General features: G+C 50.8%; 1 protein-coding gene across 5 annotated transcripts; it reads left to right on the forward strand.

The window, feature by feature from the left end:
• The first annotated feature begins 1,093 nt into the window (after nucleotides 1–1,093).
• LOC114110794 (collectin-46-like) lies at nucleotides 1,094–11,569 on the forward strand. Of its 5 annotated transcripts, XM_027962146.2 has the most exons (9): nucleotides 1,094–1,132; nucleotides 1,952–2,023; nucleotides 2,444–2,645; nucleotides 7,176–7,292; nucleotides 7,575–7,682; nucleotides 8,027–8,134; nucleotides 8,494–8,610; nucleotides 8,794–8,877; nucleotides 11,018–11,569. In XM_027962146.2, the coding sequence occupies exons 3-9, from the start codon at nucleotides 2,447–2,449 to the stop codon at nucleotides 11,401–11,403; spliced, it is 1,119 nt and encodes a 372-aa protein (XP_027817947.1). In that variant the 5' UTR covers nucleotides 1,094–1,132; nucleotides 1,952–2,023; nucleotides 2,444–2,446; the 3' UTR covers nucleotides 11,404–11,569. The 5 variants fall into 5 exon arrangements, with proteins under 5 accessions (XP_027817947.1, XP_027817950.1, XP_042096794.1 ...); XM_027962149.2 differs by lacking the exon at nucleotides 7,575–7,682; XM_042240860.2 differs by lacking the exons at nucleotides 1,094–1,132; nucleotides 1,952–2,023; nucleotides 2,444–2,645 and adding exons at nucleotides 2,664–3,805; nucleotides 4,336–4,383.
• The last annotated feature ends 334 nt before the right edge of the window (nucleotides 11,570–11,903 follow it).

The following is an 11,903-nucleotide window of genomic DNA, read 5'->3' on the forward strand; positions in this document are numbered from 1 at the left end:
TCCCAGGAACCCACGTGCTAGGGGAATGACACCCTGGGATTATCCCCACAACTTTCCCTTCCCTGTCCTCATTCTCCAACATCTCGGCACTCACGGGGTTTTCTGTAGCTTTCTGGCTGACTCACCAATTGTTGGGCTTCACCCTGCAGGTATGCATGCTTGTTGATGCCCAGCCTTGAGACCGAAGCAAGAGCTGGGAGACAGGGACAAAGACGTCCATGGCTTACTAGATAAGGAATCTTAATGCCCAAAACAGAAGAGGCTTAGCGCAACCATGTTCAGTGAGAACAGGAAGGGCATGGAGGCAATCTTCACTGCTTGAGGGAGGAACCCCCCAGTCTAACAGAGAGTTGACATCAGTTTGTTTATCAGGTACCAGGGAATGCAGTGTCTGGGGCAGCAAGTATGCAGGCGATTACCGTTAAAGCCTGTAATTCAGAGAATTGGATAGTCAGGTGAGAGAAGGAGGGCTGGGCAGGGGATGAACAGAGAGCACGGAAAGCCATCTTGAGGCAAGTGGAGTGTTGTCCTAGATCTTCAGCAGAAAGCAGAAGAGTGACCCCTGCCAGATGGCAGCTCCCCCAGACGCTGTCTCCCACAGGCTGTTGCCTCAGCAGCCCTTCACCTGCCCCACTTTGCTCAGGTTGGCCAAGCAGCTCCCAGCTCTTTCCTAGCGTCTGAGCAGTAACGTTGAGATGAAGGTGGAAGAGAAGTGGGCGCAGCAGGTGCTGTATCTTGGACTCGGCAGAGGCAGGCTGCACTCACAAGAGCTCTGGGTCATTGTGCAGCTTGCTGGTCTTCTCTGGACCTTGGATCCCTGGACATCCGCGAAACACAGACACAGATGCTGCCACTTTACTCACAGGGCTGCAGTGAGGCCCTGGTGAGGTCCTGATGAGGGTGCTCTTTGAACTCTAAGGTGTGTGTAGTCCTATGAATTTCAGTGGCGGGTGTCCAGAAGCCAGGAGAGGGTGCAGTTGAGTGAGTCAACAAGGAAGGAAATTACCTACTTCTTGAAGAGAGTTTTCACGAAACAGGCTGAGAGTCAGGTTACAGGACAGGTATAAGGAGCCAGTTCTCGCCCAGGAACTCTAATTTGCCTGGACGTGCTAGAGCCCTACAGGAAACAACTGTGAGTGTCTCTGTCCTTGCCTCTTGTTTTCCCATGTCTGGTGAATATCTCCCTGCCTATGTGGGTGGGTGAAGAAGGCAGGGTGTGTGTAGACCTTCTCGAGGCGGTTCAGTGCTGGTGGAGGGAGAAAATGGGGTAATAAGGGGAGCTCTTCATTCTGGTCCCTTTGTTTGGTGGGAGACGTGTTTCCAGATGTGTTTCCAATTCTCAAGATGTGTATCCAACTCTACAGAGAGGGAGAGTTGGATGTGATATCCAACTAGATCTCTGATGCCATTGTCTGGCAGCCCCTTTGGAAAGTGCATGTCATCTTCCTCTTGGAAGGAAGCACTTCTCTGGCCAGGAAACCCCTTCCCTCCCACTACCTCAGCCTGCTTGGCAACCCTTGGTCGTTTGCACAGGTCCCTTGGGCTTTCTTCCAGGTCTCTACACCTCCCATGATTCTTTTCCATGCTCAAAACTTTACAGTTTCTCTGAGAGAGGAAAGAAGCCCAACACTGGAAGTGACCCATGTCCTGCACCCTGATCTCACTTAGCCCCTGAGTCCCTTTCTGACGGTGACTGGAAGCTCTGTTGGACATGGGCTTTCCTCCTCTGAAGCCAGCCTCCCCCTGATGGCGCCCATCTCACAGGTCCCCTCTTCCATGAGGCCCCTGTCCCAAGCCCTTTCAGGAGGTCTGGGCAGGCATGCTAGGCGTGCCAGGAACTTTCCTGGTGGAGCCCAGGAATGACAAATCCTGGAAAATAAGCAGTCATGCCCCATTCTGTGCTCAGGACAGACCTTACCAAGCATTAGCACTCTGGCTTTTTTTTTTTCAGATAGTGCTGCAGACTCCAGTCCTAGCCTGTCCAGAGCAGCAAGTGAGAGGAAACAAGCCAGCATTGTAAGAGGTAAAGCAATGGACTTACTGGTATAAAAAGGGATAAAGAGGCCCAGAGAGAGAAGGGTCCCACCTGAGGACCCTCAGTGAGTCCCTCCTGGTGTGACAATGGCCTCAGTGAGGAATTCTACACCCTGGTCACAGTGCCCCTGGCAGGGATGACAAGCCCAAAGGGGGATGACACAGAGCATCTGAGAGTAGAGTCATGTGCTGGCAGGCCAGGTCAGAGGCCTGGCTGGTCCGCTCATATCCTCCCTGGCCAGATCTTATCCTAACTTTCCCTAACCTGCTTTCGGAGCCCTGCTACTCTTGGCCCCAGAGGATGGGAGAGGAGATCGGGGAAGGGCTTCTCCTGCCCTCCAGGTGCTGGGCCAGCCCTAATCCTCATCGTTGGACCAAGAGCAGCCCCTCTCTCTGTTCCTCTGCCCAGGACATGCTTCTACTCCCTCTCTCCGCGCTGCTCCTGCTCACACAGCCCTGGAGATCCCTGGGAGCAGAAATGATGACCTATTCCCAGAAAACACTGGCCAACGGCTGTACCCTGGTTATGTGTAGCCCCCCGGAGGGTGGCTTGCCTGGTCGTGATGGACGAGATGGGAGAGAAGGCCCCCGGGGAGAGAAGGGAGATCCAGGTAGAACTGGGTCCATGGACTTGTCCTGGTGGGAAGGGGTGGGCACTGGAATTGTAACCAACCCCAAAACTCTGAATCTTCTGCTGTGGAAACCTTGAAGATGGTCTTTCCAAGTGGCTGGGTTTCCCCCAGATCTTCAGTCCACCTGAGACATGGCTTTACTGGTTGGCAAAGACTGGCTTGCCCAAGTCCCCAGCTCCATAACCACCTGTGCTGATTCCTCCCCTAGGATCTTCTGACCCCAACCACCCCAAGAATGTACAAACAATGAGCGGATGACTGGTATTTGGAGTCCCCTGCTGCAGAACTCACTGGGCTTACCAAGTGGTGCTAGTGGTAAAAAAAACCCTGACTGCCAGTGAAGGAGATGTAAGAGATGCAGGTTCAATCCCTGGGTCAGAAAGGTCCCCTGGAGGAGGGCATGGCAACCCTCCCCTGTATTCTTGCTTGGAGAATCCCATGGACAGAGGAGCCTGGCGGGTTTGGGGCCACTGTGTTGCACACGACTGAAGTGACTTAGTACACTCAAGTAGGAGACATAGGAGATGTGGGTTGATCCCACGGTTGGGACAATCCCCTGGATAGAAAATGGCAACTCACTCTGTTATTGCCTGGAGAATATCATGGACAGAGGAATCTGTCAGACTACAACCCACAAAGAGTCCGATGCGACTGAGTACATACACTCCAAAACTTAACTGTTGTTCATTTGTATTAAATGTTGCCTCTGCAGAATGTTAAATATTTTTGAACTGACGACAGTGTTGTAAGTTTCAGTTTAATCACCTATAGATGAGAATAATATCGACCACACAGTGACAAAGAATTGAGCCAAGGCTTCATTTTTTTGGTGGGTCTTCAAGATAAATTTTATCCTTCTGTCCCAACCAGCTGAATTCTCCTGAGGTTTCCAAATGCATTGATTATTAAGGGTATTTTCTGGAAACACTGCCCCACAGGAGAAGATCTGGTTTTTACTGGCAAGAAGTGAGAATTTGATGAACCAGCAACAAGGACAAGGGGACCACCATGGCCCTGGGCCAGGGCTATGGGGGATCAATGAGGTCTTTTATCTTTCTGAAGTTTGTGTTTTGATTGGAGGAAAGAAATGAACAACATTAAAGCTGAAAAGAATACATAACATCCCCAGGATTTGTAGGGTAAGAGACAAGTATCTGTCTGCCTTTTAGAAAGAGAGCAGCTTCTAACATGAATGGGCTGGGGCTTGAGAAGGCCTGCTAGAAGTAATCTCAGAGGAGGGGTGGTATTCAAGATGCCAGCTCTCTCTAGCTCCCCGAGAGGCCCAGAACTGAAAAGTATCCCTTCTTCTCCCTGCCTGCTCTCATGGCCTCCATGGTTGTGCAAAGGATGGGCAACCTCTCATGCTCCCTTCTAAGGAGTGACTAGCTTCCAAGGTACCTGCTGCCCTCTGCAGCCAGAGGGGAGCCCAGGAAAGGCTCAGCCAGGGACCTGGTGTCTCTGCCTGAACACACTGCACCAGGGGTTCTGGGATGCAGGGCCCATCCTCCGGGCTCCCATTGATTGCCTAGTGAGAATTGGAGCTAAGAGCAAGACACAATGTCTAGCACAGAGGCTCTCGCCACCTGCACAGTCTTGGCCCAGGCTAGCCTGGCCCTTCTTACCCTGGGGGAGTGGTTTCCAGATCTGAAATGTCATCTCCCCTCTCCAGGTCTCTGAATCCTCTTCAGCCTTGAAGTCCTGTTTCCTATGAGTACATGTATGTCCATGGGTTGGGGGTACTGGGATGGGACGAGGGACATCTCATAAGCTGTTTTCTTCACTTGTTACCGGTGCCTCACAGTTTAAAACTTGATGATAAATTCCTTGCAGACCAGGACCTGGTGCTAATGTGTACATCCTGCTCAGTACTAGGCAGAAAGTGATGTTCCACAGATAGTTTCTCAGTGAACAGAGAAATGAAATAATGAGGAAATGAATAAATAAGTGAATGAACAAGTTAGTAGTATCCGACAGATTTCTTTCGTTGTCTTTTTGCACGTGGATGCTTACTCACAACAGTCAAAAGATGGAAACATCCCAAGTGTCTATCAAGATTTATGCATGGTGAATGAATAAAGAAAATGTATTGCATTCATACTATAGAACATTTCTCAGCCATAGACCAGAATGAAGGACTGAGATGTGTTACAATTTGGATGAGCCTCAAGAATGTCACTCCTAGTTTAAAAAGGCAGACACAAAGGGTCATACATTGTATGTCTTTATATAAAATATCCAGAATAGATAACAGAGACAGGTAGCTTCATAGTGGTAACCAGGGCCTGGGAGGAGGAAGGGACGGAGTGATAAATGGGTATGAGGTTTTCTTTGGAATTAATGAAATAGTTTTAAACTAAAGAGAAGTGGTAGTTGCACAATTATGTCAATGTTCTAAATGCCACTGGATCGCATACTTTAAATGACTAATTATAGGAAACTCCTGGAGGTCCAGTGGTTAGGACTCGGTGTTCTCACTGCCAGACCTCAGGTTCAGTCCCTGATTGGGGACCTGAGATCCTGCAAGTTACACATCACAGTAAAGAAAAAAAAATGGTTATTTTTATATTATGTGAATTTCATCTCAATGAAAAAAGAATAACCAAGCTCACAGAATTGAGTGTATAATTCTTGAATCAATAGCCATTTCTCCCTTTAGTCTTTGAAGGTAAATCTCTCATAATTTCAGACTTAGGCATCCTTCTTAAGGTAATGTGATTTTTAAATATTCGATCATTTTTACAAAACAATTAACATGTGCTCACTAATCACAAAAAGAAGAAAATTAAAATTACCTAATTGTGCCCCTTACAGAAAATAACTGTTATCACTTGTGTGTGCTCTTCTTGTGGTTTTTTCAATGTGTGTTACATCTGCACATGCCTGACAATGCGTGGACATGTTGAAGAAACTGATTCAAACTCAATAGAGTATTTATAGCCTACATTTATCACTTGATGATGCACATTAATTTTGACTATCTTCTTTAATTTTAAAAACATGTTACATAGTTTTTTGCCTTTATATTAAAATAGAATTTATCTATAATAGATTCAGATGTATATCATGATTTCATATTTGCATATATTGTGCAATGATGTCACAATAAGTCATGTCAATGTCATCAATACACATAGTTACAGTTTGTATGTGATGAAAACTTTTAAGATCTGCTTGCTCAGCAATGTTCAAGCATGCAACCCAGGATTACTAACTATAGTAGCTTCGCTGTACGTTGTATTCCTGGGACTCAATTGTTTTTTAACTGGACCCTTGTACCTTTTGAAGATTTCTATCCATTCTGCCCACTTTCTCAACCCCATCTCTAGCAACCACAAATCTGTTCTCTTTTATCTGTGAGTATGTCGTTTTTGCTCATTTGTTTTCTTAGATTTCACATATGAGTGAGATCGTATAGTGCCCCCTTCTCTGTGACTTATTCCACTAAGCACAGTGCCTTCAGGGTTCACCAGTGTTGCTGCAAATAGCAGGATTTCATTCCCTTTATGCCTGAATGATGTTCCATTGTATGCACACCCTGCATGCATGTTAAAAACATGCATTTTTCTACACCCGTTCATCCATCCACAGATACTTGGGCTCTAGGCTGCATCCATTTCTGGGCTACCATGAATGACGCTGCAATTAACTTGGGAGTGACAGTGAAGTTGCTCAGTCATGTCCGACTCTGAAACCCAACAGACCGTAGCCTACCAGGCTCCTCTGTCCATGGGATTTTCCAGGCAAGAGTACTGGAGTGCTGTGCCACTGCCTTCTCCAGGGGATCTTTCCAACCCTGGGATTGAACTCGGGTCTCCTGCATTGCAGGCAGATGCTTTACCATCTAAGCCACCAGGGAAGCCCAACTTGGGGGTACATATATCTTTTCAGGTTAGTGTTTTCATTTTCTTTAGTTGAATGCTCAGAAGTGGAATTGATGGATTATACGGTAGCTCGAGTTTTTACTTTCTGAGAAATCTCCTTACTGTCTCCACAGTGGCTGTTCCAGTTTGCATCCCTACTGCACAGAGCTTTCCTTTTCTCTCCTTCTCCAGCGCTTCCTATTTGCTGTCTGATAACAGCCATTCTGAGAGGTGTGAGGTGACAGCTCATTGTGCTTTTGCTTTCTGTTCCTCTGGTGATTAGTGTCAGGTGTCATTTCTGACAGAAACTTTGGTTTTGGGATGGGGGACAGCAGGGAGTCCATGGTCCAGAGTAAGAGCTGACAGCCTTACCTGCCATAAATACCATGGACTTGGGGCAGGGGCAGGTGCACTGTATGCAAAATCGGGCGAATCTTGGTCTGGATCTGCCTCCAACTCTGCAAGCCTGTTCCTTCTCCTGCAAAATGGAGATGTGGATATACACTTCCTGCATCACCACTGGACCAGTCACCTGAAGGGGGAGTGTCTACACCCTACAGAACCCTGAAGGAATGCCAGGGCCCTGACTCTGGAGGCAGCTGGCTCCTCCTAGGCTGGGTCAGCTTTATGTCCATCTTTTCTGCCACAGGTTCACCAGGACCTGCAGGACGAGCAGGAATGCCAGGACCAGCTGGCCCCACTGGGCCGAAAGGAGACAATGGCTCTGCTGGGGAACCTGGACCAAAGGGAGACGCTGGACCACCTGGTGAGCAGCTGGGCATGGAATGCAGGTGTCTGCAGAGGGCGTGCTGCCGCTAGGCCACGGCAGTAGGCGCGCACAGATTCTGCCCCAGGAGGAGGAAGGTCATTCTCAAGGGGGCACAGGGTTATTTCAGGGAAGACTGGAGCTCCTGGGGAGGGCGGAGAGTGAGGGCAACATCTTTAGGAGGAGGCTGCCTGTCTGACTTCTATTACAGCCCCATCTTTTATGCATTCCCACTTCCAAGGAGATTCAATGTCACTGACTGGGCTGGTCCTTTTTCCCCAGGGCCTCCAGGTAAGCCTGGTCCAGCTGGAAGAGAGGGCCCCTCAGGGAGGCAGGGGAACATGGGACCTCCAGGCACACCAGGCCCCAAAGGAGAACCTGGGCCCAAAGGTAGGAGGGTGGTATTGGCGGGTGAGGGAGGGAGAAGGGAGGAGTGACGTTGGCAGCCCTGGTGGGGACCAGGGTATGTGCACAGTGCCTGGAAAAGCCTGGCACCTTCACGCCTGGTAGGCCTGGCCTGAGCCTCTCCCCTGACATTCCCACACTGACTGAATTTCCTAGAGGAGAGCAAGTGGTCAGGAGCAACTGAATTTCCTAGAGGAGACCAAGTGGTCAGGAGCAGTCTCCCGGGTCGCTCTCTCACCTGGAGCTGTGGGTGACAAGCTGCACTGCTCAGGAAATGGTACCTGCTGAGCACACTCTCAGCTGTATTTCTCAGTGTGTTCCTTCTGCAGGAGGAGTGGGTGCCCCAGGCATGCAGGGCTCCCCAGGCCCCACAGGTCTCAAAGGAGAGAGAGGTGCCCCTGGTCAGCCCGGAGCCCCTGGACCTACGGGGCTGGCAGGTGAGCAATGGACATGGGGCTGGGCTCATGTTCCCCTGTGCTCACCCCCACCATCCTTCAGATCAGAGCTGGCATTCTAGGGAGAGAGCCAGTGTTGGGTTCTGGGAACTGTCTGTCTCCAGGGAGAGGGTGGTGTGAGCAGCAGGGACTGTGTATTCAGGGAAGGCTGGTTGTTGGGTTAAGGGACAGTCAGTGTACAGAGAGGATGCAAGCAGAGGATCCAGGCACTGAGGGACATTTGTAAAGGTGGAGGGTGTATGGCTGGGGGATAGGAAGTCCATGTTTGCGGGTGGGGAGTGGGTATGAAAATGCTGAAATGTATGTTCAGCACTCATCCATTTCTATTTCTCTGATCCCAGGGCCTGCTGGGGCCGTTGGTCCACAGGGGCCTTCAGGAGCCAGGGGGCCCCCAGGACTGAAGGGAGACAGAGGTACTCCTGGAGAAAAAGGAGCAAAGGGGGAGACTTCAGTCCCAGGTAAGAAAGTTCTGGGGGCTCTAGTGGGTGCAGAGGGGCCAGCAGGCCCTCTTCAGTTCAGCACCTCCTCTCATGCCTCCCATGTCCTTATCCCATCCCCAGGATGCGTCACACTTCCCTGAGCCCTGGGCTCTGAGTGTCCTCAGGCTGGATCTGTGTTCACTTGGCCTCTCTCTCTTGCAGAAGCTGCTACTCTGAGGCAGCGGATGACAAACTTAGAGCGAGTAGTACAACGCCTCCGGAATACAGTGTCTCAGTACAGGAAAGGTGAGCTCCTTGACCCGACCCTGAGCTGCCACCGAAGGCGGACCTCAGACTGAGGCTGGGCTGGGCTTGGAGTTCTCTGGGCTTGGGTCTAAATTGGACTTGCTGGGACCATGACTGGGACTGGACCTAGACCTGGGGCAGGAGCGGGGCTAAGGACAGGGCTGGGACAGAGCCGCCCCCCCACGTGCTCCAGGAGCTCAAGTAGACGCACTAGACAAGGAGGAGGATGCGGTCCATGTCACCAGTTCAGCAGAACTTCACTCCAGCCTACTCTGGGCAGGTTCCTATGACAGACAAGGGGTCACCCAACCCGCGATGCATTTCTTCCCTCTGTGGGGCCAGGAGTACAAGTGCACAGAGAAGCAGCTGCACAGCCCAGAGCAGCAGAGAATCCAGGACTGACCCTGAGAGAGGCGGTGGGATGCTGCCTGTGGGGTTCAAGGCTGCTGGGGACCTGACCTTGGTGTGTGGCCACCGAGAATCTCACCCTAAAGATGTTCTGAGTCTGGCAGGGGCAGGCTGCCTCCAGTGTCTGGCCAGTGCTGCACTCTCCCTGCATCTGCTTAGGTATTTAAAGCAGAGATTCTTCCCTAAGCCTGGATCCTAATCAGGCTGAGTCCTCCTGGAGCACACACCTGAGTGCCCTGTGCCTTTGGGACTCTCCACCAACTGCACCTTCTCCTTCTCTGCTTTCTCTGAAGTCAGCTTTGAATCCACATTATTCATCAAACCTCAGGGATTGAAAAAAGAGAAGGTGCAGAGTGTATAGAGGCCTGATCTGGTGAGATATAGGGTTGGCTCCTATGGACTCAAGCCAACTAAGTACTGAAGTAGTGGGATGAGCATTTCCAGCAGTTCATGTCTTCCTCCTTGCACAAGCATATCTGCACACCTATTTACTCCCTCATATGGAGACTGATACAAACAAAGGAGAACTTGGGCATATGCGCTGGCCACACCTGTGTACTTAAAGACCACTCAGGCCACACCATCTACATACATGAACACACAGGCACACATATGCACACCTATCACCCAGATGAATGGGATGTAAACCAATCATGGCACACGAGCTTGCACTGACCTTGTCCAGGGCTGTCTGGGTGCCACCCTGACTCCGTGGAAAATCTGGTCTCCGACTGCTTTTTGAAGCTACTCAGAGGAAAAAGGCAGTGGATCAGGGTGCTGCCTGGGTTCTGAACCAGTCCAGTGAGCCCTCTTAGGAGCCCTGAAGATTTTCATGAATGATCCTGGAAGTCAGAGTGGTGTGGATGGGATGGCACAAAAAGAGATACTTAACACGCCACATAGGGGATGCTGTTATATAGTATACCTCTACCTCAGAAATAAGAAATTAGATTCTGCAAAGGGAAGTGACCTTCCCTTGACCTGGGCTGACATTGCCAGTGTGGGGCAGAACACATGGCCTTCTGAGGCCCAGACAGGGCTCTCTCCAAAGCTGATCCCACCCTGCCCCAACTGCCACATACAGCTCTCAGATCCCCCGCCCAGTGGTCCAGGGAGGCTGACTGACTGTAGCATCACCTACGAGCATACAGAAGCCAACACTGGACTGCCCCCGGTGCAGAGGTGAGCACTTGGCTGCTCTCAGATGCACCCCAGTCCTCCCCTTTCTCCTCATCCCTTCACACAGCACAGAACCGCTCAGACAGCTCCACACGCCCAGTCATCAGCAAGCGTGAGAGTGAGCTGCCTGTTTGGTGTTTTCCACACTCTCAGGAACTTCCCTGGGCTGCATGGTGTCATTTCCCTGCCAAAGCCCTTCCTGTTTACACAGTAATTAAAATCCTGGATTCTGGTGAACATCACGGGGAGGAACAGAACGTTCACGTGGGAGCTTTAGCGTCTCATTCAACAGGGTCTGATCCTTGTCTACACCTGACAGCTGGGAGACTTTGGGCCTCTTACATAAGCACCCGAGTTCTGGGGTCCTCATCTGTACCTGGAGACCACGGCACCACTCACAGGGCACATCATGGGTCCAGGGCTCCTCTGAACCAAATGCTTCACTTTCTTCCTATCTGGTGCCCTGGTACCCAGATGGGAGGCTGGGGATTCTGGTTGGAACACAAGGTCTAGGTGCTGCCACATCCCCAGCCTGACTCTCCTCTTCCCCTAGTGGTGCTCTTCCCTGATGGCCTGGCTGTTGGAGAGAAGATCTTCAAGACGTCAGGTGCTGTAAAATCATATTCGGATGCCCGGCAGGTCTGCAGGGAGGCTGAGGGACAGCTGCCCTCCCCACGCTCTGCAGCCGAGAATGAGGCCGTGACACAGCTGGTCAGAGCCAGGAACAAGCATGCTTACCTGAGCATGAATGACATCTCCAGAGAGGGCAGGTTCACCTACCCTACGGGGCAGTCACTGGTCTATTCCAACTGGGCCCCTGGGGAGCCCAACAATAGGGCCAAAGACAAAGGCCCAGAGAACTGTCTTGAGATCTATTCTAATGGCAACTGGAATGACATAGAATGCACGGAGGAGCGCCTCGTGATCTGTGAGTTCTGAGCCCCTGGGGAGGAAGGGGGCAATGCGAGGGTTGTGTGCTGCCGACATCCCAATAAAAAGGTGACCCTCTGCTGCTCACAGCTTCCCCACTGAGCCATGGAATGAGGCCATAAGGCAGGCCACTTATGGAACTCCTTCCTCAGAATAAAGTTCTGAACTGTCTTCACATTGGAAGTCTTGACACAGAAAAGGGGGGACAGCCTACTTTTCCAGGGGCAAGGACTAAAAGGAGGTCTCCAAGTCTCCCCTGTTAAAAAATTCAGTGCCCCTACCTCACCAGAATAGATGTCTAGCCCTCCATATCCACCAACCATCGGCCGCATATGACCCCACTGGTCACTGCCTCCTCCTTCCCTTTCCTCTCCTGGACATCCACAGAGGGGAGCAGGTGCCTCAGCTCTGGCTCCTTTCTCTCCTTGCATTCACTCTAGGCTTGGGCTCATTCTCTCCCATGGTTTCAAATTCCTTCTATTGATGCCTCCCCAGGTAGAGCCCTGTTT

The sequence above is a fragment of the Ovis aries genome, chromosome 25 (assembly GCF_016772045.2).
Source record: "Ovis aries strain OAR_USU_Benz2616 breed Rambouillet chromosome 25, ARS-UI_Ramb_v3.0, whole genome shotgun sequence".
Taxonomy (NCBI): Eukaryota; Metazoa; Chordata; class Mammalia; order Artiodactyla; family Bovidae; genus Ovis; species Ovis aries.

Excerpts from the sequence above, each read along its gene's own strand:
- LOC114110794 (XM_027962146.2), top strand. The coding sequence starts at position 2,447 with ATGCTTCTACTCCCTCTCTCCGCGCTGCTCCTGCTCACACAGCCCTGG. Across the intron at positions 7,683-8,026 it reads AGGAGAACCTGGGCCCAAAG|GAGGAGTGGGTGCCCCAGGC; the intron begins GTAGGAGGGTGG and ends TTCCTTCTGCAG. Across the intron at positions 8,878-11,017 it reads AGTGTCTCAGTACAGGAAAG|TGGTGCTCTTCCCTGATGGC; the intron begins GTGAGCTCCTTG and ends CTCTTCCCCTAG.